Consider the following 23,268-nt stretch of genomic DNA (forward strand, 5'->3'; position numbering starts at 1 on the left):
GCATGGCTTTACTTTCAAATATTAATCTAGCCATAAAATATACACAAGATTATAACAAAGACAATAATAATTACCATTATTCCCCAAGTAGAGATTGGCAAAAAAATTTTGTGAAGAGCCACAGAGTAAATACTTTAAGCTCTGAGGGCCTTATCTGGTATCTGTGGTATATTGGGGTTTTTAAAACCATCCTTCAAATATGTAAAAACCAGTCAGCTGTCAGACCTTACAGAAACAGGCCGCAGCCAGGATGGGCCTGCAGATGCCAGTTCACCTGCCTGTCCTTAGGTGATAACAATTACATATTTACACTATTTGATATGACCACACTCTCATTGTAACACAGCAATGCTGAAATGATCTCTCAAGCAAAAACAGAAAACAAAAATAGGTTGTGGAAAGCAATTTCAAACTTACCAAAAAGTCTGTCAACATCTGATACACAGTGCCTATAATGTAGTTTGACTTTTGGGTGATAGCCGTTCCTCTATTTTTAATCAATACAAGTTGGGTCAGATTTTTTTTTGTCTTTAGGATTTTCTCAAATATATAAAGATTAAAAGGATAGTTTATGTTAGTAAAGTCTTCCATTTCGTTTGAAAAGGCATTACCATTTACTTATAGATGGTAAAGGGCTCAGAGAACAGAAACTGGAACCAGCCTCAGAAATGCATTCTGAATGGCCCTGAAATCTCTGTCACCGCCAGCGCCTGCCCCGGCTCTACTTCAAGTTCCTCGTACAGAACTGCACTTCGACTCTGCTTATGCACTGTGTCCTCCATTAGGCTGAGGCCAAGTGGATCTCAGTTTCACTGTCCTGGTACCAAGCACACAGTGGCACAGGACAGGGCTTCCTCACACGAGGAAGGAGCTCATGTGAGCCCTAGAGGATTTTAACAACCAGGACACACAAATAAGGAGGAAGAGAAATCAGAGGTCTCTTCTACCAACATTACATGTTGCTGTTTAACAAACTTCATCTGGTTTACAGGAACTCAATGTTCCAGCTAACAAATTACACTGAGAAACCTGTAAGACATATCCAGGAAACAAACTGCTTCAGCATGTGAATGTCAGCTGTCTGAGTCTCAGATACAAACATTATCTTAGTTTATTTTATATGATATCCTTTGCACTTTAGCTGTTTTTAGCTGGGTGTGGTGGCACATGCCTGTAGTCCAGCTACTAGGAAGGCTGAGGCAGGACTGCTTGAATCTGGGAGATTGAGACTAGCTGGGCAATCAATACAGTAAAACAAAAATAAACAAAAAACCCACTTTTTAAAGTTCCCATTTTATAGATGACAAAATTGATATATAAAAATGCTAGAGAGCTTGCCTAAGTACAAGAAGGGAATTATTCTCTTTACATTTTTAATATGGAAAAATAATGTATATTAACGGTATGGTAAACATCTTATTGTACCCAAAAATTTCTGAGTCATATTATAGCACAATATTTTTGTCAGGTTCCAAATTATTTACAGAAGTCTATCAACTTCCTTATGTCAACACATATGGCTGACAAATAATGTTAAGATGGAAATAATACAATTTTTTGGCTTCTTCAAATAAACACTCCCTACATAATTAGTAATAAACACACATTTAGCACTTAAAAAGTAATTAGAGTAGCTTAGGAGTTCCAGTGTAGTTACTACTAAAATAAAATGTAAGGGTTAATTTAATATACTAATTTTGAAATCCAAGTGAATTTTACTGCTTTTGATTACAGAGATGAAATATTCAAGCGCTAAATCACGCAGAATAAACCATTTTACCGATCTCCAAACTTTGAAAGAGACACAAAAATGTAAGTGCAAGAAACAACATTAACAAAAAGAACTGGTTTGGGAAGACACAACTAAGTAGCAGAGAGCTTGCCTAGCAAGTGCAAGGCTCTACTTCCACCCTGAGCATTACAAAAAAAAAAAAAGGAAAAGAAAAACAATAATTCATCAAGTGATACTGTTTTTCCTTTCCCAAAATGTAAGTACTAATAAAATTATCCAATTTTTAATGCAAACCGCAACACTATCACTTAGGGCAGTAATTAACTAATGAAGCTAGGGTAGAAGGTCTGAGAGAAAAGAGGAATGAGGATTGCCTTTATAGGGAATGTCTGGTTCTTTCTCCTCTTTAAAAACAAAGACAGCTAGGCATGGTGGTGCATACCTGTAATCCCAGCACTGAAGAGGCTGAGGCAGGAGGATCATTGCGAGTTGGAGGTCAGTCAGGGCTACAAAGTTAAATCCAAGGCTAGCCCAAACTGCACAGTGGAACTCTGCCTCAAAAAGACAAATGAAACAAAACCAAGACAGGCATGGTGGTGCACACTTGTAATGCCATATAACCTGGAGGGCGGGGCAGGAGTTTCAAATGCAAGGACCAGCTGGGCAATTTAGCAAATGTGTCCCAAAATAAAATTTTTTAAAAGGACTGAGGATATATTTCAGTGGTAGAGTGCTTTTTAGTGTATTTGAGGCCTGGGGTTCAATCTCCAGCATTAAAAAAAAAAAAAAAAAAAAGCAAGCAAACAAAAACCAAACAGCCAAACTTCGAAACACCAATGGTCACTACCAAATTAAGTTCTGCGGCTGGATGGCTGGCTCACGTCAAACAGAACTCTACATTTTAGTTGGCCCTGTCTTTCTAGATAATGGCACCATAGCACTGACGCTTAAACCTGATGAAAGGAAGAATTTTCACTGTCATAGACACAGTTTATTAACAATCATATACAAAACCAGACTCTCAAGCTTCCCCTGAAACTGGTCCTTCTCCATGATTCCAGATCTTGGCGATGGCTCCACTATCCATGCCGTTCTGCAAGGCCACCTGACAATGCCCTCAGCCTGTGCATCAACCTGTCAGGGGCCTGCCAGTTTACCTCCCCAAGAGCCCCCAAGTGTACCCATTTCTGCGCTCCCAACACTAATTAGTGGTCCAAGCAGTTAGCATCTCCTACAAACTGCTCGCTCTAGGTCTACTGTACTTTCCACTCCCAACACCCCTCTTCCGGCAGTCTCACTCACTACAGTCAGCTTTCCAAAAAGCCAGTCTGACCACATCATCTTCCAGAAAGGTCAAAAGCCCGAGGTAAGATCAAACTGCCTGAGCAAGGCTGATGAGGCATGCCTGAGCTCTGACTGCATGCCCCTTCCTGTGGATCCCAGGCTCACCCTACTCCCCACTGCCAGGCCGGGGACTTGGAGCCACTGTTCAGCTTGCTGAGCTCCCTGACCCCTTCCCATTGTGTTCCTTCATTGTCTGTACTGCTTAGCAGTCCTTACCTCCCCAGATCTCCCTCCTGACCTGAGTCTCAATCCCCACTCCCATACATACCATGGACCCTTCTTCAGGCTCAACTGTCAGAGCTGCAGTTCTGCATTCACTCTGATTACTATCTGTCCCCAAGCCAGGCTGTAAATCCATGATGACAGGACCTACTTCTGTGTCTGCCATTCTGGAGCCTCACATGGTTCACAATAACTCAGTAAATGTCTGCTGAACTAATGGATGAACTATAAATATTCATCATGCCTTGCAGCATGGGGATGGCAGACCAGTAACCCTAGCCAGCATTTCTCACAGCCACATGCCGAAATCGTAGCTACCTAATTCACCATCTGCCTGCCGTGATGGAGGAAGGGTGGAAACAGTCCCATGTGTTCTCAACGAAGAATGGGGGCAGGAGAGGTTAAAAATCTATCAGTATATTCAGCAAATTTTGTCCCTGTTAACAATATTTAGTAGAAAAGCAAGTATTCTCAAAGAAATAAAAGGTTGTCTCAGAACTTGTCTTAAAAGTGCTGGCACAGTCCAAACCTCCTCTTATATGAGAAACTTCTGTAGGAGCACTTCGGACACCAACAGAAGGCCTTGGTGACAGCTATGCAAGATTCTGGCTGGAAGCCACCTCTTCACACCTAGGCTCACGGTTTCCTCCCCAACTTCCCACACCTCCTTGCTATCTAGCCCAGCCACTGCCCACTCCTAGGAGGAAACAAGAAGCAAGGAAGGAGGGAGGGAGAAAGGAAGCACTGCAGGCCACCCAGTCTGAAAGGACAGCACAAGGACTATGCCCTTAGCTGGCTCCAGGGCCAATCCACCATGCTCCTGAGATGGCCACACAGCACCCACTGCTGGAGACACATGCCTGCCACAGGTCTAGGTACCCTCTGGAAATGCCAGTCTGCCCTCCTGAAAAGCCATGAGTCCCACTGAATAAAGCACCAAAGTAGTCAAAGAAAACACCAGACTATAGGCCACAGCTGTGTTTCTCCAACTGCCAGATTCCTCTAGCAGGATTTCCCTGAAATGTGGCCTCTCCAAGAGCCAGCGGTCTTCTAACCACTGTTGGTTCTCCTGTCACACTGTATTGAGGCTCTGATCTTCTGCTGAAGCCTGGCCACGGCCTACTGGCCAGGATCTGTGCCACCCTGTGCAGGGCACATGCATGCCACATGGACAGACACCTTGTCTTTTTATTAAGTGCTGTTCTAAGAAGTAGTATTAACAGAAAACATAGCAAAGGAAGATTATTTCATTTACACTGTTTTATGAATAGTCATCTACTGACTCCACTTACACAAATCAGTCATTAAGGAGGAAATCTGAAACCTCAATGATTCAGAGGTACCCATTTCCAAGTATGATTGATCTTTAATCCTGTTGTTAATCATCCAATCTCATGGAAGCCACTATTGAAACTCTTTAGTTTGGGCCCGAATAATTAGGATCAATAACCCTTTGTGCTGGGTGTTGTGTGGCACACCTGTAATCCCTGTACTCAAAAGCCTGAGGCAGGAGGTTTGACTCGACTGAGTTGAGGCCAGCCTGGGCTATGTAGTGTGTTCAAGGTCAGGTTGAACTACATAGGAACACTTGTCTCAAACAAAACAAGCCTCTCAAAAACTTGTTAAGGCTGACACACATGGTAATGGGATGCTGTCCTTCCCGAGCAATTTACAACTTCACTTTGTCAGAAACAACTTTTAAATCCTAATCCATCACAAAAGACCTTTAAAACAATACAAGACTCAAACACATCTACCTAAGAAATAAAAGCCTTAAAAAGGGCAATCCGACACAAAGTGCCGGCCACATGGATGAACTCTGAAAGAGATTACTTATGCTAGAGGAAATGAGACAGTCACAAAAGGACAATCAGTAATTGTATGATTCCAACCATCTGAGTTCCTGAGAGTAGACAAATTCATAGAAACAGAGTACAATGGTGGTTGCCTGGGGCCAGGGGAAATGGGGAGTTAGCATTTATGGGGTGCTGAGTGTCAAGTTTGGGAGGATGGCATTCAAGGGCTGGATGGTGGTGATGGTTGCATAACATGAGTATCTTTAATGCTGCTTAACTGGACACTTAATGTGAGAACGATGATCAATTATGTATATTCTACCACAATTTTAAAAAATTACAATTCATAAAGAAAAGAGAAAAAAATAGTGAATGGAAACAGGTTTAATACTTTTTCTGGGCACTGTTAAGAGTGTTGCTTCTTTTAATGAAATCAGGAAAACCACACCAGGAAGTAATCTTTTGACCACCCCTCTCTGCATGTTATGAGTAAGGAATTGTAGGATTTAGGCCAGTTTTATGTCTCGGGCATTGTAGACCCTGGAGGTCATGTGCCATTTCTAAGTTGAAAATGCAGGGTTTGGGGCAGGAAAGGCAAGCATTCAATTACTGAACTACCTCCACTGGAACCAGTTATCTTGATGCTGTAAACTAGGCCAACAACTATATTGGCATCTAAGTCTATTGCCACAGTAACAGTAAGTGCTCTAACAGTAGAGTAACACCTCAAATGAAGAATTTCAAAGAACAGAATATAACCGTTTAAAAAAAAAAAAAAAACCCTGATTATGGAACCAACATGTTTGAAAAACTAGAAACCGTAATATAATGAATCCTGATATATTTTCCATCGTGATCCAAAACAATCAAAAAATGTGAAACCCTCTAGTCAGTTTCTCATCCTCAACTCACCAGAATTAAAGCAGGTGCAATGTACAACTTCCTAAAAAATGCCATTCACCAGGAACCCACTTTGCTTCCATAATCCCCTACGCCTGGCCAGCAATCTCAGGACAGACGAAGGACCACAGGTGCTGGCACACAGCACTGTATTCAGCTGACTTGCAGGAGCAAGGCACGACTAGAGACCAAGGAGTCTCCTTATCAAACTCCCGGGACTGCCTCATCTGCAATTCAAGTCCGCGGCTAACCCTTTCAGATAGGAATCCTGCTGTAACCAGCAAATTCTCTGGTTAACTGGGCAGCGCCTCGTGGGGCTGGCACAAAAGGGACCCCAAATGAGGCTGCCCCCCGCAGAACCAGCGTCTTCCCTCCAAAAGCCCTTCATGTCGCCACCGAAATGTGTGGGGTGCATGTGGTTTCCTACACTTGATGAGACTGAGAGAGGGTGTGGGTCGTCGGAATCTACCTGAGATTTGACCTTTGTAAGAAACCTTAAAGTTGCACTAGCAGGCACTTTTAACACAGACGGAAGCCTCTGGGGTTCACGAAACACCACAACTACGGGGGAAGGGGCTCGCAGACAAAAAGACTAGATACTGAACTTCACAACGTGACAGGCCTTTAACAGGCCACAAAAGGGTCAGCGTCTGATTTCTGTCCCTACCCACGTCTACTGAGCCCTGTTGGACCTAGAACAGCGCCGGCAACCAGCGCAGGTGACTTTCCCCCGAAACCGAGTTTCTCGCCAGGCGCCCCCGCCTGGATCGCGGAACACTTACTGGCTTCGGCATTTTCGGTTCCTGGTGGGCTGACTCGACCTCTCGGAAACTCCGCTCTGCAGCAGCAAACGAGAAGGCTCTGGCGACCTGGAGTCAGAGTGGAGCGTGCAGCGCGCGGGTTTAAGAAGCGGCCGGGCGGCGCCGCGTGAGTCACCGCCCAGCCCGCGGGGGGCGGGAGAGCCCGGCCGGGGCGGGGCCGCGCCGGCTGAGGTCCGCCGGGCAGCCCGCGGGCCGCGCACCAGCAAGTTTCACTTTGTGTAGCAACCGTTGCCCCAGAGCTGAAACCGCAACCGTCAGACCTTTTGAGAAACTCTTTTTAAAAACTGTACCCGCCCCGGAGTGGTGGAAAAGGGACGGCGCCGGCCAGGAGGCGCGCGTCCCGCAGCCCGCGCTCCGCTCTTCCTTCTGAGGGGACCGAGGAGGGCGCGCCGCAGCAGCACGGGGACCCCCGCCCACACACCGGGATCCCGAGCCCTGTCCCTCGGGGTCGCCCTCCCCGGCCCCCGCACCGCCCCTTCGCCGGCGCCCCTGCCGCACCTGCCGGGCACGGCTGGCCCCTCCGTGGAGCGCCGCCCCCGCCCCCCGGTCTCCCCTTGCTGCCCCCGGCCGCGAGCCCCGCTCACCTAGGATCCTGCTTCCGTCTCGGCGGCCCCACCGAGTGCGCGCCCGCCCGCGCGCCAGAGAGGCCCTCGCGGGGCGGGGTCCCAGGGCCGCGCCCCTTCCCGCCCCGCCCGCCCGCTCGCCCGCCCGCCCGCGGACCGGCGGGGTGCGCTCCGCGCAAGATGGCCGCCCCACCCCCCAGCGCCGGGCCTGGGGGTCGGCAGGGGGCTCTTCCACACCGTACCCTGGCGCCCTCTCCCTCCGCCCCTCCCGTCCTCACACCCTGGAAAGGAGCTTGGAATTTGTTTCTCCTCCCCAGCATAGATGTGGGGTCCGAGATTGTTCCACGCTGGACACGGGGAACTCAAGAAACTGGAAATAAATCTGAGCGGCCTCACCGGGCCGTTGCAGGGCCGTTTTCGGGTGGGGCTGCCTCGTCGTCCTTGGGCGGAACAGAGGCCCGTGTCCTGGGAGAGCCCGGCCCGGGCCGCCCGTACCTGGCTGCGGCGTCCCGGAGCACGTGGTCCCGCAGCCTCCGCCCGCCCGCCCGGAGCCGGAGCTGAGCGTCCAGGTCGCCCCCTTGCAGCCAGCGAGGTTGAAGTACTAATTTGTGGCGTTGTTTGATTTGACTAGCAAAGCAACTCCACAGGGAGCCGGCTCGGAAATTCTACGAATTAATTTAGTCTTTAAATTTTGTTGCTAATAGTTCTCAAGGGGAGTTTTTAAAACACCAGAAACACCTGTACTTTTGTGATCAATTGAATTTGTTAGTGCTGTTAATTCCCTCTGGAGCAGTTGCTCTCAAACTCTGGTTCTGACCCTGGCAACACCAGCATGCCCAGGGGGCTTACAGGAGTGCAGATTCACAGGTGCCACCAACTAAGGGGTTCAGAAACTCTGTATCTGGGGCCCAGCAATGTGTCAGCAGGTCCACAGTGGTGATTATGCAGTTGGCTAAAAACTGAGACCAGAGCATCTCCTGAATTCCTTTTCTGGGCTGTGTCTCTAACACCTTGTGGGAGCCTGTTATTTAAACCCTTAGTACATCCGTTTTTTCATCTGTAAGACTGCATTATTATGGTATCTATTTCATTGGGTTCTATTGAGGATTAGATTAATACACACAAAATACCTAGAACAGTGTGGTGAGCACTTGCTTTAGACAAAGTTCCAAACCCGTGACTCAGTTTCCTAATGTGTGGGATGGAGACACTAAGGGTAACTCAGATTTAGGATTAAATGCTAAACTCGGTGCTAAACTGAGTGAAAGGGTTTTGGATGCTTTTATTCCCTTTTATACAGGCTGACAGATACATTTTGTCTTCTCACTTTGTTTATACTTTTTCAGGATACATAAAAGCCTTTCCTACAACCAGGGAAACTGCTGATATACTTGCTAAAGTTCTGTTACAGCAAATCATTCCAAGGACTAAGTTGCTAGACTGCCATTCTGGTTTCACATCACTCAGGCCCCAGATCTGACCGTCCTTTTCCTGCTCATCTCTGCCTTACCAAGGCCTCACGGCCACGACTCACAGGTTGTCATGTTTTGTTATCCACTTTGGTTCCTAATTTCTTACGCTCTATTAATGATCATTTTTATAGCAGGACTCTTTAACAGTATTGCCTACAGACTTCAACGTCATGCATATCAGAGACGAGCCTTACCGACCTACCTTTTAACTTTATGCTTTCAGATGGGGGAGTAATCACCTCTCCTAACATCATTCCTCCTAACCTCACATTTATTTTTCAGAATTCTGCCTTACCGTGGAAATGTTTCTACCTCAACATGGTCCTGATAAAATGACATGTCTAAATCAAAGGCACCTTTCCTTCTACCTCACCTGGGTCCTTAAATATGACAGTGCCATGTCTCCTCATAACATCTTGTCTCTTTGTTTTTCCAGTCTAACATATGTGCATTCACCAGTGAAGTTGTCCTGACTAAAACACCTGGCACCAGTTTCTACCTGGGCATCAACTGTCATCCCGTCAACTCCCCTAGGCCCCAGTACAGCGCCCTCAGCCAGCAGGAAGCAGTTAAAGAAAAAAATCATCACCCCTTTTCATAATAATAATCATAAGACGGGATATGAAAGGGTTTTGGCCTAGGCCGAACACTGTAGCTGGTAAAGTCATGGAGCTCTATCTCCCCCACCCCTAGGAATCTACCTCTGGCGCCAAACAAAGACCAATGGGCTACCTGTGCATCCCTAATGCCCCCTTAGGTTCCACCCCAAGCCGAGGCTACTTATGTGCCTTACTCCACGTGTTCCACCCACGGAGAGATTGCTGACCCGGAGTGTCTCTCCCCGCATTCTCAAAATAAAGGTCATTTATATTTCATACTTCTTATCTTTTGAGCCGTCACTGGTCCTCCTCCACAGTTCTATCACTGAGCAAATTTAAGTAGTGATGTCCCACCTGTCATGCAGCTGCTTTGGCCACTCTGGCCAGCATTTATAACTTTTCAGCTGCGGGTCCTGGCATTTCAGAGACTGGTGGAGAGGGGAACTCTCTTTTGAGATTTTGTTCTCTAATTAGCAAGTCTTTTCTCTCTGAAAGACAGAATTTCTTTTTTACTAAAATGAAGGCATAATAGTAATTGCAGTAGGAAATACCTAGAAGATATTTAACTCACCCACAGTGATAATGTTTCATATTGGAAATTGAACATATTCCTCCTAACACACCGCACTCCACTGCTGCCTTGAGAGCACTACCTGGAGCCTTGTTAACCATTTTTGGTTCCCAACTATGCTGGTAGGACATGCCTCTAATCTGTTTTATCATCCAGTTTACAGCATGCAGTACTGTCTTTTTAAATGAATATTTGAAATAGCAGACCTCCAGCATTTCTGAACTTTACCCGTCAGGGAAATACTGAAGCATGGCCTCTGGCAGTGTGGTAAAAATGAAAAGATGACCAGGTTTAGAAGTAAACAGAGCAAAGGCTGAATTCTGATTCCAGCCCTTCCCACCTTGTCCAAGCTCTTATCTCTTCATCCTTCAAGTGGAGATGATGGTTTGTATGTTATGGTATTCTTGGGACACTAGATAACATAATTTGAACATTTAACTTACTCAGGTTCACCACATATGTATACACATTCCTCATATTACTGTAAGCATTGCACATTACATGTCTGTAACCCCCCAAAGCCATTTATATTTTATGAGATTTGAGGGAGATTCAAGGATAATTTATTTTCAGTGGATTTAAAATCTAACCCCCCTTCCCTGAGACTTACGAAAGTCTGGACTCTAAGATAGTCCAAGACACTCCGTTGGAACAGCGTCTGAAGCTTAGGTATACAGTAACTGTCTGTACTCTTGTGGAACCATCTCTAGGAATTAGGGTTCGGGGAATCCCAGATGGCCCCTGAATCTGTCTTTAACAAGCCTCTCCAGGTAATTCTGTTGCACTGACTTAGGATGGGGCAGGACCTGATACACCTGCTTTGTAGCTCATGTTATTACCTGCTTTGTACTTCTTCATCCTCCTTTTGTGAAGCTGTCTCCGGGGTTTGAAAGTCACAGTTTTGTTAATTTATGATTATGGAAGGAACAGAGATCCTGCTATCTGGTGGTCTACTGGCTGCTGGTCTTAACTGACTCCTCACTTCAAGGTTTGGGGTTTCAGCTAGAGGAATGTAACTGTATGTCTACACTGTGAGTGGGCAAAAGACCCTTGGACTTTGCTTGATGTTCTCAAGGCAAGGGTAAACCACGCTTTGAAAAGTGTCAAGGCCTAGACCTGTGGAACAGAACACTTACACCCTCTGAAACACAGTCTTACCTTTTTGTCAAGTCACCTAGGAGCCCGTCTCCACATAGGGGCCAGGTTAATCTCAACCAAATTAACAAAGTCCACAAATAGTATGACAGTTTCCAGCCTCACTTGCTTCAAAAGAACAGTCAATAGAGAAATGTCTACAGTGCCCTTGGCAAAACAAAGATCTCGATAATTTTTTAGCACTTAACCTTGGGTGAAAATTCAAGACAAGGAACTATGTCTTGAACGGAGACAGGGAGCTGACACATGTAGAGAAGCTCTGAGGAGCTTATCCTGTGTTGACAATACATCACTGAGGCAAGTGTGTGTCCATAGTTGTCCTCTGTCGCCTCCTTTTTCCCTCTTTGTGGGACTGAGGTATTTATTTTAAACATAACACTAGGGTAAGTTTTCACTGGCTGAGATATAGCTACAGAGAAATAAGTATTTCATGAAATCTTATAAAGTTGCATGAACTCATTATGCAAATTCCTGATGTCTTTGAACTTTTTCTTTTTCTGACCTCTGGAAGGGTGACCAGTCCTTTCAGAGTGGGTGAGAGGTGCATAAATATCCAAGGACTCAGGAGCCTGGCAGGTGCTATTTGGCTGTGTCTGAGTATGCATTGTGCCCTGGGAATAACTGTTAATGAATTTTACAGGACAGTAAGCTAGGGAGAGTTTCTTGGTGTGTGTGTATGTGTTTTTGGTGTGTGCTACTGGGGATTGAATATATTGGTCTCCAGCCCTCTCTTCTTTTTTGGAACAGTATCTCCCTAAGTTGCCCAGGTTGACTTTGAACTTGCTTCTTCTTGCCTTAGCTTCCCAAGTAGCTGGAGTGACAGATGTGCCACTCATAGCTCTTGGTTCTATTTGGGTCTTCCAAGAATGTTTCTGGCAGCCAGGCATGGAGGTGAATACCTATAATCTCAGCTCTTGGGAGGCTGAGGCAGGAGGATTGTTGCAAGCTCGAGAACAGCCTGGGCTACAAAGTGAGTTGAAGGCCATCCTGAACTGCATAGTGAGACCCTGTCTCAAAAAACAAAAGAAGAAGAAGAAGAAAAAAGAATAATTCTGGCTACCAGTTGTTGTATTTATTTCCTTGGCTTATTTAATAATTTGTTTAAATATCCTTAATTTTTGTGTAAAACAGTACCAATGACTACACAATTTGTGTAACTAATAGCTTCCAAATAGCATAGCTTCCTATATTATAATTTTATTTTTTTATTATTATTATTAATTTTTTTTAGACAAGGTCTTGCTGTGTAGTTTAGGCTGGCCTTGAGTTCACTATGTAGCACAGGCTGGCCTTGAACTCACAGTGATCCTCCTGCCTCAGCCTCCTGAGTACTGGGATTGAGGCTTACACCATCATGCCTGGCTTGTAATTTTTTCTTTCTTTCTTTTTTTAGTTTGGTACCAGGGATCGAACTCATGACTTTGCACTTGTCAGGCAGGTGTTTATGCCACTGAGCTAAATCCCTGGCCTTTGTAATTTTTTCTTATCTCTATCATTTTTTCTTTTTTTGAAAAATTTTCCATCTTGGGGCTGGGGATTTAGCTCAGTGGCATAAGCACCTGCCTTGCAAGCAGGCGGTCGTGAGTTCGATCCCTGGTACCAATAAAAAGTTAAAAAAAAAAAAAGAAAAGAAAACTTTTCCATCTTAAAAGCATGTATAACAAAGTAGTGAAGCCATCTTAACTCTTATCCGTTGGGAGTTTCCCATTTAACAGAGGAAGCAGGCTCGCTGTGATGAAATTAATTGTTCTCATTCTTGTACCCAAACTTCTCTTGTGGAGATTACCATTTCCTCTGTTCTGCTGAATCAGGGGCCAGACTTCTTTGCCTCATCTTCCCCACCTCCTGAGTACTCCCCCAGCACATTCTGTCCCTAAGCTTTCCATGTTCTGTCCTCCTGTCCCTCCTGCAGAGCCTCTGTTCACTCAGCTCAGCATGGGCCTGGGCCCTTATCTGTGTCCACTCCCTTTCTAGGTCACCTCCTCTGTGACCTTGTCTCTCCAGTGTTGTTGACTGTCCAAGCTGCTCCTCTCCCAGCCTTCCACTTCCCGGCACACAGCCCCACCACACGCCATGTGGCTATCTGGAAGGCAGCCTTAATTCCTGTCTTTTGCTACCCAAGTCTACCCTCCCACCTCTTTGTGCCCCATCCAGGAGACCTCCCAGTCCCATTTCTAGAACATAGCAGAAGCAGTCTTTACTCTGCTGCTGGGGGATTTGGAATAAAATTCCAGCTCCTCCTTGGCCCTGTGTGCCACTTCTTCCCAGCTGTACCTCCTGTCTGTCACTCTCCCCAAACTTGGCTCCCTTGATTCCTGCCACCATCTGGATTTTCATTCTTTGGCTATGTGGGCTCCTTTCCTTCCTCAGCAGTCTAGTGCCTAATATGCCCTCAGCTTGGCAGGCACATGCCCATTCTGCCAGCCTGGCCTTTTCTCATTTTGGGTCTTTGCCCAAAGGTCGCCTTCTCACAGAGCACTTTAGAAATCGCCCATCTGAAATGCTACCCCACCCCAGTGTGCTCCCTGTGCCTCACTTGCTTTACTGACTTAGAGCCCTCACCTCTGCAATAGTCTTGTTCATTTGTTTGTTGTCAGCCCCCAGGACTGCAGTGTCTATCTTGTTCACTGCTGGGCCCTCAGCAGCTACAATAGTGCCTGTGCATAGCAGATGTTCAATAAATATTTCCCAAGTAAGCAAGTGAACAAGCACTACTAATCTGTACCAAAGCGGGGTACGCAGCTTGGTTGTCTTTCCAGGACACTATCCTGCTGGGCTATTGGCTTGCTAACCATGGACCACTTTACCTGGAAGTCTTTTATTTAGAAACTCACTCCCAGAGCAGCATGAAAAAAACCAAACCAAACCAAACCAGATGTTAACAAAGAATAATTCCTTTATGTATTTAGCATCTTTCTAGGTTTCTATTAAAGTTCATTCATTTCAGGTCTTGTAGTGGTTCTAACAAGTTGGATGAACTACCTTCCCAGGATTCAGTGGATTTGGAGAGGGGTTCAGGTACAAGCAGATGCATTGATAGGATGAAGAGACACTGCTTGAGGGCAGAGACAGTCAAATGATGCAGCGCAGTCAGCAGCTGAAGGCACAGCACTGGGTGGATGTCACATACATTCCTCAGGAGCCCAGGCCTCACTAAGGAGCCTGAGTAACATCAACTGATGCGCAAAGTGGTGGTGTCCTCTGGAAGTGGTTACGCTGCCCTTGGTTAGCAAGCCAATAGCTAGCAGGATACTGTACCGACAAGTAATTTGTAACTTTTTCAAATTATGAAATATTTTAAGTCTTCTAGAAGTACTTCAGTAGACAACCATACACCCGCTTTCTAGATTTAACAAATTCCCATTGTCTTCAAATATCCTCTTTTCTTTAGATTGTTTTGTTTTCGTTTTTTGAGATAGGGTCCTGCCCTATAGTTCAGGCTGATCTTGAACTTACTATGTAGCTCTGGATGGCCTTGAACTCCTGGTGATCTTTCTGCCCCAGCCTCCCTGAACACTAGAATTATGGTGTGCACCATTGCATCCAGCTATCTTCAGAGTTTTAAGAAAAAGAGAGCAGGCCTAGCTTCTTTTGAACAATCACTGTTCTGAAGATGCTGTGTCATCCCAATGCAAGGTTAATGTTTTATGTGGAAAAAAATCCACTTATATGAAACAAACTACACCCAGCTTGACATGTGAATTTGGAGAATTAGTATTTAACACCTTTTTAAAAATACTTAATTTTACAGGATAGTAGGGTTTGTTTCAGGAAGTTGGTGCATGCATTTAATATATCTTGATCATTTTCAAGCCCATTCCAAGCCCTCCCCTCCTTTTCTGCTCTCCTCCTGCTCATGCCCTTTTCTGTCTAAAAATCTGCCTTCTGGTTTCTTGGCATCTCGCCTTCATTTTTATTTTTTGTTTCTTGTCATCTCGCCTTCATTTTTATTTTTTATTTATTTTATTTTTATTTTTATTTTTTACTTTGGTTTCAGTCTGAACTAGGCCAGCCTGAGCTGGGTAGTGAGATCTTGTCTCAACAAACAAACAAATAAACAGATCCTTTAGATAATGAGGGCAAATAAGTTTCAGTAGCAATGTGGTGTTTGATGACCAAGTTGGATATTACTGGATATTTGAAATATCAAAAGGACTCACTCCAGGAAGAATGCATCTTTGTAACATCTTTACAACACCTTGAGCAGCATCATTACAATGGCCTTCACCCTAGACTGAACAGGGACTACATACTTTATTCCACAAGTCTTTACTGAGCGACTACCCCTCCTTAGGCCATGGACTATACAAAGAGGAGACCTGAAGTTCACCCTTAATTGAAATTTAGCTTTTGACTGTTTAGGGTTTATCAGACTTTCCCTAACTTTCCTTAAAATCAACAATGTCAAGCTTAGTTGATTTGCAATTCAAGGCCAACTCCTCAGGCTGGGTCCTTAGGTGACTGTAGACTATTATTCAGGAATTCTCAGACATGAGCCTTAAGTCCTGTGTGGTCTGGCTTAAGTCCCACTCCCCCATTAAGTGTGGGTGAGTATTGGCAGCTAAGAGAAGTGGATGCTCACAGAAGTAGGCGGAGAGAGGCAGCCCTGGGAGGTGGAGAGGGAAGATGGTAAGAGGCCTGGAATGTGGGCCCTGTCCTGCCTCAGGTCTCTTTTCCAAGAAAAGCATGGAATACTGATTTTTATGCAGAATCCTCCACTTTGTAGATGTGGGTAATTGCAAAGTGAGGTGGCATGTGCCTATAATCCCAGTACTTGGGAGGCCGGGGCAGGAGAATCACTATGAATTTGAAGCCTGTCTGGGTTACATATCAAGTTCAAAGCCAACTTAACCTGCATACCAAGACCCTATCTCAAAAGAACAAAAATAATAATAAATAAGTGTTGGTAATGAGTTAAGAAATGTTTTTCAGAACCCTGTGCAAGGCAGATGCAACATGCCCATAGGCCAGGTGTATGCACAGCCTCTGCTGATGCTGGACCTGCTGCCGTATCTTTTGCATGCTTTGAATTCAAGCAGGTGACTGGTAATGGTCCCCTAGGTTCCAGAGTCTGTCACTCCACTCTCATTCTGGGCATCCTTGATACTTCCAGACGACACTGGGAACTGTTCTCTCTGTGTCTGGGTGCTGGGGTGGTGGCAGGCCCATCCAGTCTGCTCTCCATTCTCTGCAAATACAAAGGCAGTGGTTGTACTTTCTATTTTTGGAATTGTCATTGTGGGTAACTCAAAGCCTTAGACTAAAGAAGTTTCCCTTGATGAGTGGTGTGTGCACCCCTGCATGGCTGGCCAGGGCTCTTCCTCTCCGCAGACCCCATCTGTGCCATGTGTGCTAAGCTGCTATGTTCCATTTCTCCCACACCAAACATGGAAGAAGGCTTCCAGCTTTCTGCAGAACTGTGTTCCACTTCTGGATGGCAGCACTTTACTGCTTTGTTATTGATGAGCTTCTCTGGTCATCTGGGTCCCATCTGTCTCATTGCCAGGCTGCAGAGCCTGCTCAAAGACTTGGTGGGGTGATTACCAAGGACATTCACGAATGCTGGGTGCAGTTCAAGGACTTCTTCAGGCCCCTGACTTTCGTGAAAGGTACATGTGAAAGAACACATTTCTCTTCGTGGATCTAACTGATAGCAAACCAGGAACATAGGCATGCATTTCCTGAGACTTGCTTTCATTCTGAAGATATATTTAAATTTTAAACATTTTTATTAATGATGATTTATAAAGTATATAATTATGACATTCATTGTGAGGATTTAGTCCATGTATGACATATCTTACTTCCTTTTTGTTCCCATTCTTCTGCCTTCCCTCTATCTCTTGATCCCCTTCCCATGTGCAAAAGGCCTATCTCCCTATCTCTCCTCCTTTTTTTTTTGAGACAATGTCTCACTATGGAGTCCAAGCTGGCCTTGAACCCACTGTGTAACCTAGGTTGGCTTCAAATTCACAGCAATCTTTCTACCTCAGCTTACTAATTGCTGGAATCACAGGCATGTACCATTACACCTGGACTGTGTTTTTTAAATGATTTATGTGTGTATGTGTGTGTGCGTTGAGACAAGGTCTTAAGTTCATTATGTAGTCTAATCTGGCCTCAAACTCTGGGTAATCCTCTTGCCTCAGCCTCCTATGTGCTGGGATCACAGCTATGTGCCACCTCATCCAGCTTGAAAATATTTTTAAGAAAGAATAAAGCAGCTCACCCCCAACTGAAAGGTATTTTGCATCTCAGAATGGAGTTCACCTGCATAGTCATTGTGTGCTCTCAGCTGCTGGGGCATGTACTGACTGGCCGTGGGGGTGAATCCCATCGGAATGTTGACAAACTGGGTCTTAGAGTCTCCTGAAGCTCAGAACTCTGGTGACATTGATTCTCTCCAGCTCTCCTGCATGCTTTTCCTTTATAGCAAGGGCTGGCCGAAATCTTCTAGAACTGAGCAGCGCCCTAACTGAGGAAGCTGTTCCTCCATGTGGAAGCACAGTGTTTCCTTCCCTCTGAGGAGGCCTGGGAGGGGGACAGTCAAACCTTCTCTGTTGCTCAGTGGGAAGGACTCACCTGGGTGCTGTAGTCCTCTGGGAGCCAGCTGCTCGCTGGCCCTTCCACTATTACATAGCCTAGGGCCTGTCCCTGCCACCCCACGGGAGTCCCTGTCAAAGAAGACAGTGCACTCCTTTAACTCTGCCATTCAGGTGGGGGCTCTCCTGTCCACAGCTCTTTGCTGCATCCTCCAATGGTGACTTTCATCAGCAATGAAACTTTGGGGTCTTGTCTCAGTTGTCTCAGAACTGGGGCAGGGCAGAGAAGCATTATTTATTAGGCCCTTTTGAACTATAAGAAGTGTTTAGCCTGGCTGTTCCACACAACTGACAGGAACGTTCATCCATCAGGGGTTGTATCAGTACCATACATCTTTGGGTGCCTCCTGGAACAAACAGAAACTTCTCAAAGATGTCAAGGTCCTTTCCACCCGTAAGGCTTTTTAAGCTAGATGTTTTTGATACCTGCAATTGCCATGACTCTAGACTCTGATCACTGTCCAAATTCACCTCCTCCTCCCCTACAAGTATCAACCCCCGCCCATGTTCTCTATCTGTTCTCCTTTTTTTTTGAAAATCAATTCAGCAACTCTTTCCCCTCTTAAAATATTGCTTAGGAATCAAGCTTCTCCTAAATAACAAATTGGACTCCATTCTCTCCAAATGTTGTATCAACTCTCAAAACATTTGAGGCTAGATTTACTTGGTCCAAATCTTTTTGTTTTCAGATAGTTACATGAGAGATTTTTTCACCAGTACATATTTTAATCTAAGGTAGGAATTTGATTATGGCTTCTTGAGGGCATTATCTCTATTCTTTGGGATCTACCTGAGTATTAATCAACATTTTTATTCCATTATTGTGGCTGAATGAACCAGGAGTTCTTTTCTTGGGGACTCAGCATAGCACTAAGAGTTTTCAGCCAACAGCAGCAACCAAGACATAGCACTAGCTGACTCAATTAAATATCCTTGAGATATCCTCTAGAAGAGTCTACCTATTCAAACTGATCTGAGCAGGGCTGGGATTTAGCTCAGTGGCATAGGTGCTTGCGGGGGAGTTTGATTCCCAGCACCAAGAAAAAAACCAAAAAACCCAAAAAACCCCCCAAATTGATCCGAGCTATTTATGTTGTCATTCTTTTTGTCCCCATTTTCCCATCATCTTTGTATGTTTAATGTCTATTTTTGTTTATGTGTATTTTCAGCAAAATGTATAGTTTTTCTTTTCTAAAAATCCATCTTATTTAAAACATAAAAATGGGCCGGGGGTTTAGCTCAGGGGCTTAAGTGCCTGCTTGGCAAACGCAAAGCTGTGAGTTTGATCCCTGGTGCCCCAAAAAATAAATAAATAAAAAATTTTTAAAAACATAAAAAGAAAGAAAAATAGAAGAAGAAAAAAAAGCTACCTCAATCAAAGCACCTCAATCAGGGGTAACAATGGTGCACACACTGCACATCGTCATCCACAAATCATTCATCCAGAGCACAAGACATCTGCATTCAATTGTCCAAACAATACCAGCACAAATCTTTCTCTTCAGTGAACTCAGAGAAATCAGTAGTATAACTATCTTAACTATTTTTATATACATATACATACACATATACATATGTTTTTTCTTTCAGCTTGTCCGCAATGAAACAATATGATGTTTACACATGTATGTCTTACTTGTTTCACTAATGTGTATGTTCTCAATGTGCATTCATTTATCTGTAAAAGTGTCCAGTTTATCATTCTTTATGGCTGAGTAGTACTCCATTGTATAAAATACCACATCTTTTTTATTCATCCCTCAGTCTATCGGCATTTATGTTGTTTCCAAGATCTGGCTATTATAAACTGTGCTGCTATAACATGGGTGCATATATATCACTGTGGTATGATGTTTTTAAATCTTTGGGGAAGATACCCAGAAGGGGAAACCTGGGTTGAATGGGGCCTCCAATCCTAGTTTTTTGAGTAATCTCCACACTGATTTCCACAGTGGCTGCATCAGTCTGCATTCCCACCAGCAGTGGAGAAGTGTTCCTTTTTCCCCACAGCCCCTCCAACATTTGTTATTGGTTGATTTCTCGATACTAGCCATTCTTTTTAGGGTGAGGTGAAATCTCAGTATTGTTTTAATTTGCATTTCTTGAATGACCAGTAATGTTGAAAAATGTATAGTTTTTCTTACACTTCCTTTTGACTGACTTAAATGATATGAAGCTATGTATCCCCCTCTGCTTTTCCTTTCCCCTGACTCAACATTGCTCCCACCCCTCTTGCTCTGTGTTCATCAAATTTGTTACTTCTCCACCTGCATAATGTGTACCTCTCTCACCTGTCACCTTCCCAGGTTGACATTCAAACTACCTCCAACTTTCTGAACACTAGCACCAAAATCACCTGCCTGTGCCTCTCTCTGGACCTGCGAATCTCACTAGGATCTGAAACCACATGTGAAATCATCAAATCATCAGAATGTAGCCATATAACATATCATTCAGACAAGAACAATTTTAAAAATGAAAGGGATATTGTTAATAGTTACATGAGGACAAGGGGTATAAAACAAGGCTGTGCCAGGTAAAAAGCTATAAGCACAGGGACACTGACTAAGAGACTCCCTCCAGAAGGGCATGGGTCTCATATCTCCACATCCCATCCCGTTTTTTGCTATTCATCATTCTTATTTTGTAGCCTGATGATCACTGCGGAGTAGTTCAGTGTATTAATCTGTGTTTCTCTGACTACTAACATGTTTGAGCATCTCTATTTGTTGGCCTTTTGGACTTCCTTATTTAGAAGTATCTCAGATCTCTACCTTCTTTTCTGTTGGGGTTTTCTTGTTGATTTGCAAAAGTTTCATATGTTTTCTAGTTATGAGTCCTCAGTTCGAGAAATTGAAAATATCCTGTTTGTCAGTTTACTAATTTTATCCATGGTGTTCTTTATAATCAACCTCATCAGGTTTTTTGTTTGTTTTTGTACTGGGGATCAAACTCACCACCATGTGCTTGCAAGGGAAGTGCTTATGCCACTGAGCTAAATCCCCAGCAGTATATTTGTTTGGTTTTTGGAGACAGAGTCTCACTTTGTAGTGCAGGCTGGACTTGAGCTCATAGGTAGCCCAGGCTGACCTCAAACTCATGGCAATCCTCCTGCTTCAGCCTCCCATGTGCTGGGATTACAAATTATATCACCATGCCCAGCCCAACCTCATCAATTTTTATGCTTTGCTTTGTATTTTTAACACTTAATTTTTAAAATTTTTAACAGCTTTATTGATATATATAATACACATATCATATGATTTACCTATTCAAAGTGTATGTCAATGATTTTTCTGTATCTTCAGAGTTGTGCAAATATGACCAAATTTCAGAACACTTTTATCTTCATTAAAGAAGCACTATATCCATTAGCTGTCACATCTTGTCCTCGTCCTCCTTAGGCCAAATCAATCACCAATCTACTTTCTACTCTCTAGGTATCCATCATACATTATGTAGGCTTTTCTTATCTTCTTATATTTGGGTAATGTTTTCTGTTTTTTTTTTTTTTTTTTTTTTTTTTTTTTTTTTTCGTTTTTATCGGTACCAGGGATCGAACTCACGACTTCCTGCTTGCAAGGCAGGCGCTTATGCCGCTGAGCTAAATCCCCAGCCCCTTGGGTAATGTTTTCAAGGTTCATCCTTATAACATATATCAGTGCTTCATTTTCATTTACTTCCAAATAACATTCTAATGCAGCAATACTGTGTTACATTCTCATTTACAATGCATAATGTTTTCAAGTGCTATACACACTTGTCAACACTTATTTCCCACCTTTCTTACCACGGCCAGCCTACTAGGTTTATATTTTACTTAAATAATATATGTTTTTACAAAAGATCTCAGATTTTAAATTGGTAAGATTTCTCAGGAAAGTAATATGATAACACATATCAAAAGTCTTAAAAATGCCAATGCAATTAGATCTAGCAGTTCTAGTTTTAGAAATTTGCTCTAAATAAATCATAGAGTAACTTTCAATTTAGAAGAATTATCTCTCCCCAATTTCCAGAAGATATTTTCCTTCTTTTTAGTTTTGGCACATTTTGGACTGTAATCTCCCTGGAAATGGAGTTCACCCTCAAGAGGAATTAAGTGGTGGGATGGTTTTACTTTTCTCCTTCCTGAGGACCAGTTTCCCAGCTCCCTTTCCTTCCCCGTTGTCCTTTGGCCCTGTGTTGTGGTGTATTGAGTACGCGCAGGTAACTGGGTCTGCCTGCCAGTTCTCTGTTCTGCTCCACTGGCCTCTGTGTTCTTGCATCTTATTGCATGATGGCTTTGTAGTAGGTAGATCTTAATATCTGATAGGCAAACATGTCCTCCTCACTGTCCCCTTTTTCAACAGAGCTCTCTATGAGAACTCATGATAAACTAATGAATTGCATTCAGATCTCTGTTAGGATTCTTCCTGGATAGACTGATTGGTCATTTTGTCTTAACTTCTGTCTCCTATTATCACATTTATTGCTGGTCTTTAAAGTGTTCTTTAAAAATTACAAGGTTCTGTTGTAGATCTGAGTGGTATTTCATTTTTAGTCAGTTATTGTAGATGTGAACTTCCTTTTCTTTCTTCCTTTCTCTTTTGCTTTTTTTTTGTACTGTTTTTTTGTTTAAGGGTCTCACTACGCAGCCTAGAATGGCCTTGAGCTCCTGACCATCCTCTTGCCTCAGTCTCTCAAGTGCTGTCATCACAGGTGTGTGCAACCAACTCCAGCTGGAGACTGAACTCAGGGCTTTTTCTTTCTTTCTTTTTTTTTTTTTTTTTTTTTTTGTCTTTTTCATTTTTATCAGTACCAGGGATCGAACTCATGACCGCCTGCTTGCAAGGCAGGTGCTTATGCCGCTGAGCTAAACCCCCAGCCCGAACTCAGGGCTTTTTCACTGAGCTACTTCGCCAGCATTTGGTGTGTTTTGTTTTGTTTTGCTTTGTTTTTGAGACAAGGTCTTTCTAAATTGGGCAGTTGTCTCCCTGGGGTCCCACAGAGCAGCGACTGTGGTACAGGTTTGTACCATGACACCAGCTGACTGAGTGATCACAGCCTGCTGCATTCTCTGAGAAGGTCCTAGGTGTCGCTTAGGGGCCCAGAGCCTGGCCAGGATGGCTTACCTTCCCATCATGCAAATGAATGAGCAGTGTTGCTTAGCCTTCTTCACACCTGCAGTCACTCATGGAGTTGGACAAGAATCCTTGTTCCCACTCCAAGGCTCTGCCAGGCGAGCCATAGCGTCAGATCCCTCCCAAAGACTCCAGTGCCTGCGTGCACTCCTACAGGTTATAAACTCTGGGATCACTCTCCACTCCTTTCCTCTCCTTCCCACTCACATTCTGTGGTCTAATCCCTGACTATTTCTACTTCTGAATCCGTCTCCTCTTTTCCATCCCTGCCCTGACTGCTATTTTCCCAGCCTCCTTCCCAGCTTCCACAGCCCTTCCTCACCTCAGCCTGAACTACGGCAACCCCCATGCCACACCTGACCTAACAC

The 23,268-nt window shown here is 44.2% G+C and overlaps 1 protein-coding gene across 1 annotated transcript in view; it reads right to left on the bottom strand.

Moving 5' to 3' along the window:
* The window catches only part of Ezr (ezrin), a 43,958-nt gene extending 36,424 nt beyond the window's left edge, over positions 1 to 7,534 (bottom strand). Inside the window, exons 1-2 of the mRNA XM_003468445.5 lie at positions 7,400 to 7,534; positions 6,777 to 6,863 (exon numbers count right to left, since the gene is read on the bottom strand). Coding sequence (XP_003468493.1) covers positions 6,777 to 6,788 — 12 coding nt within the window. The 5' untranslated portion in view covers positions 6,789 to 6,863; positions 7,400 to 7,534. The remainder of the gene's footprint in view (positions 1 to 6,776; positions 6,864 to 7,399) is intronic.
* Between the last annotated feature and the right edge of the window lie 15,734 nt (positions 7,535 to 23,268).

Source organism: Cavia porcellus, unplaced genomic scaffold (genome assembly GCF_034190915.1).
Source record: "Cavia porcellus strain 051 isolate PalLab524CR breed Dunkin Hartley unplaced genomic scaffold, mCavPor4.1 scaffold_22, whole genome shotgun sequence".
NCBI lineage: Eukaryota > Metazoa > Chordata > Mammalia > Rodentia > Caviidae > Cavia > Cavia porcellus.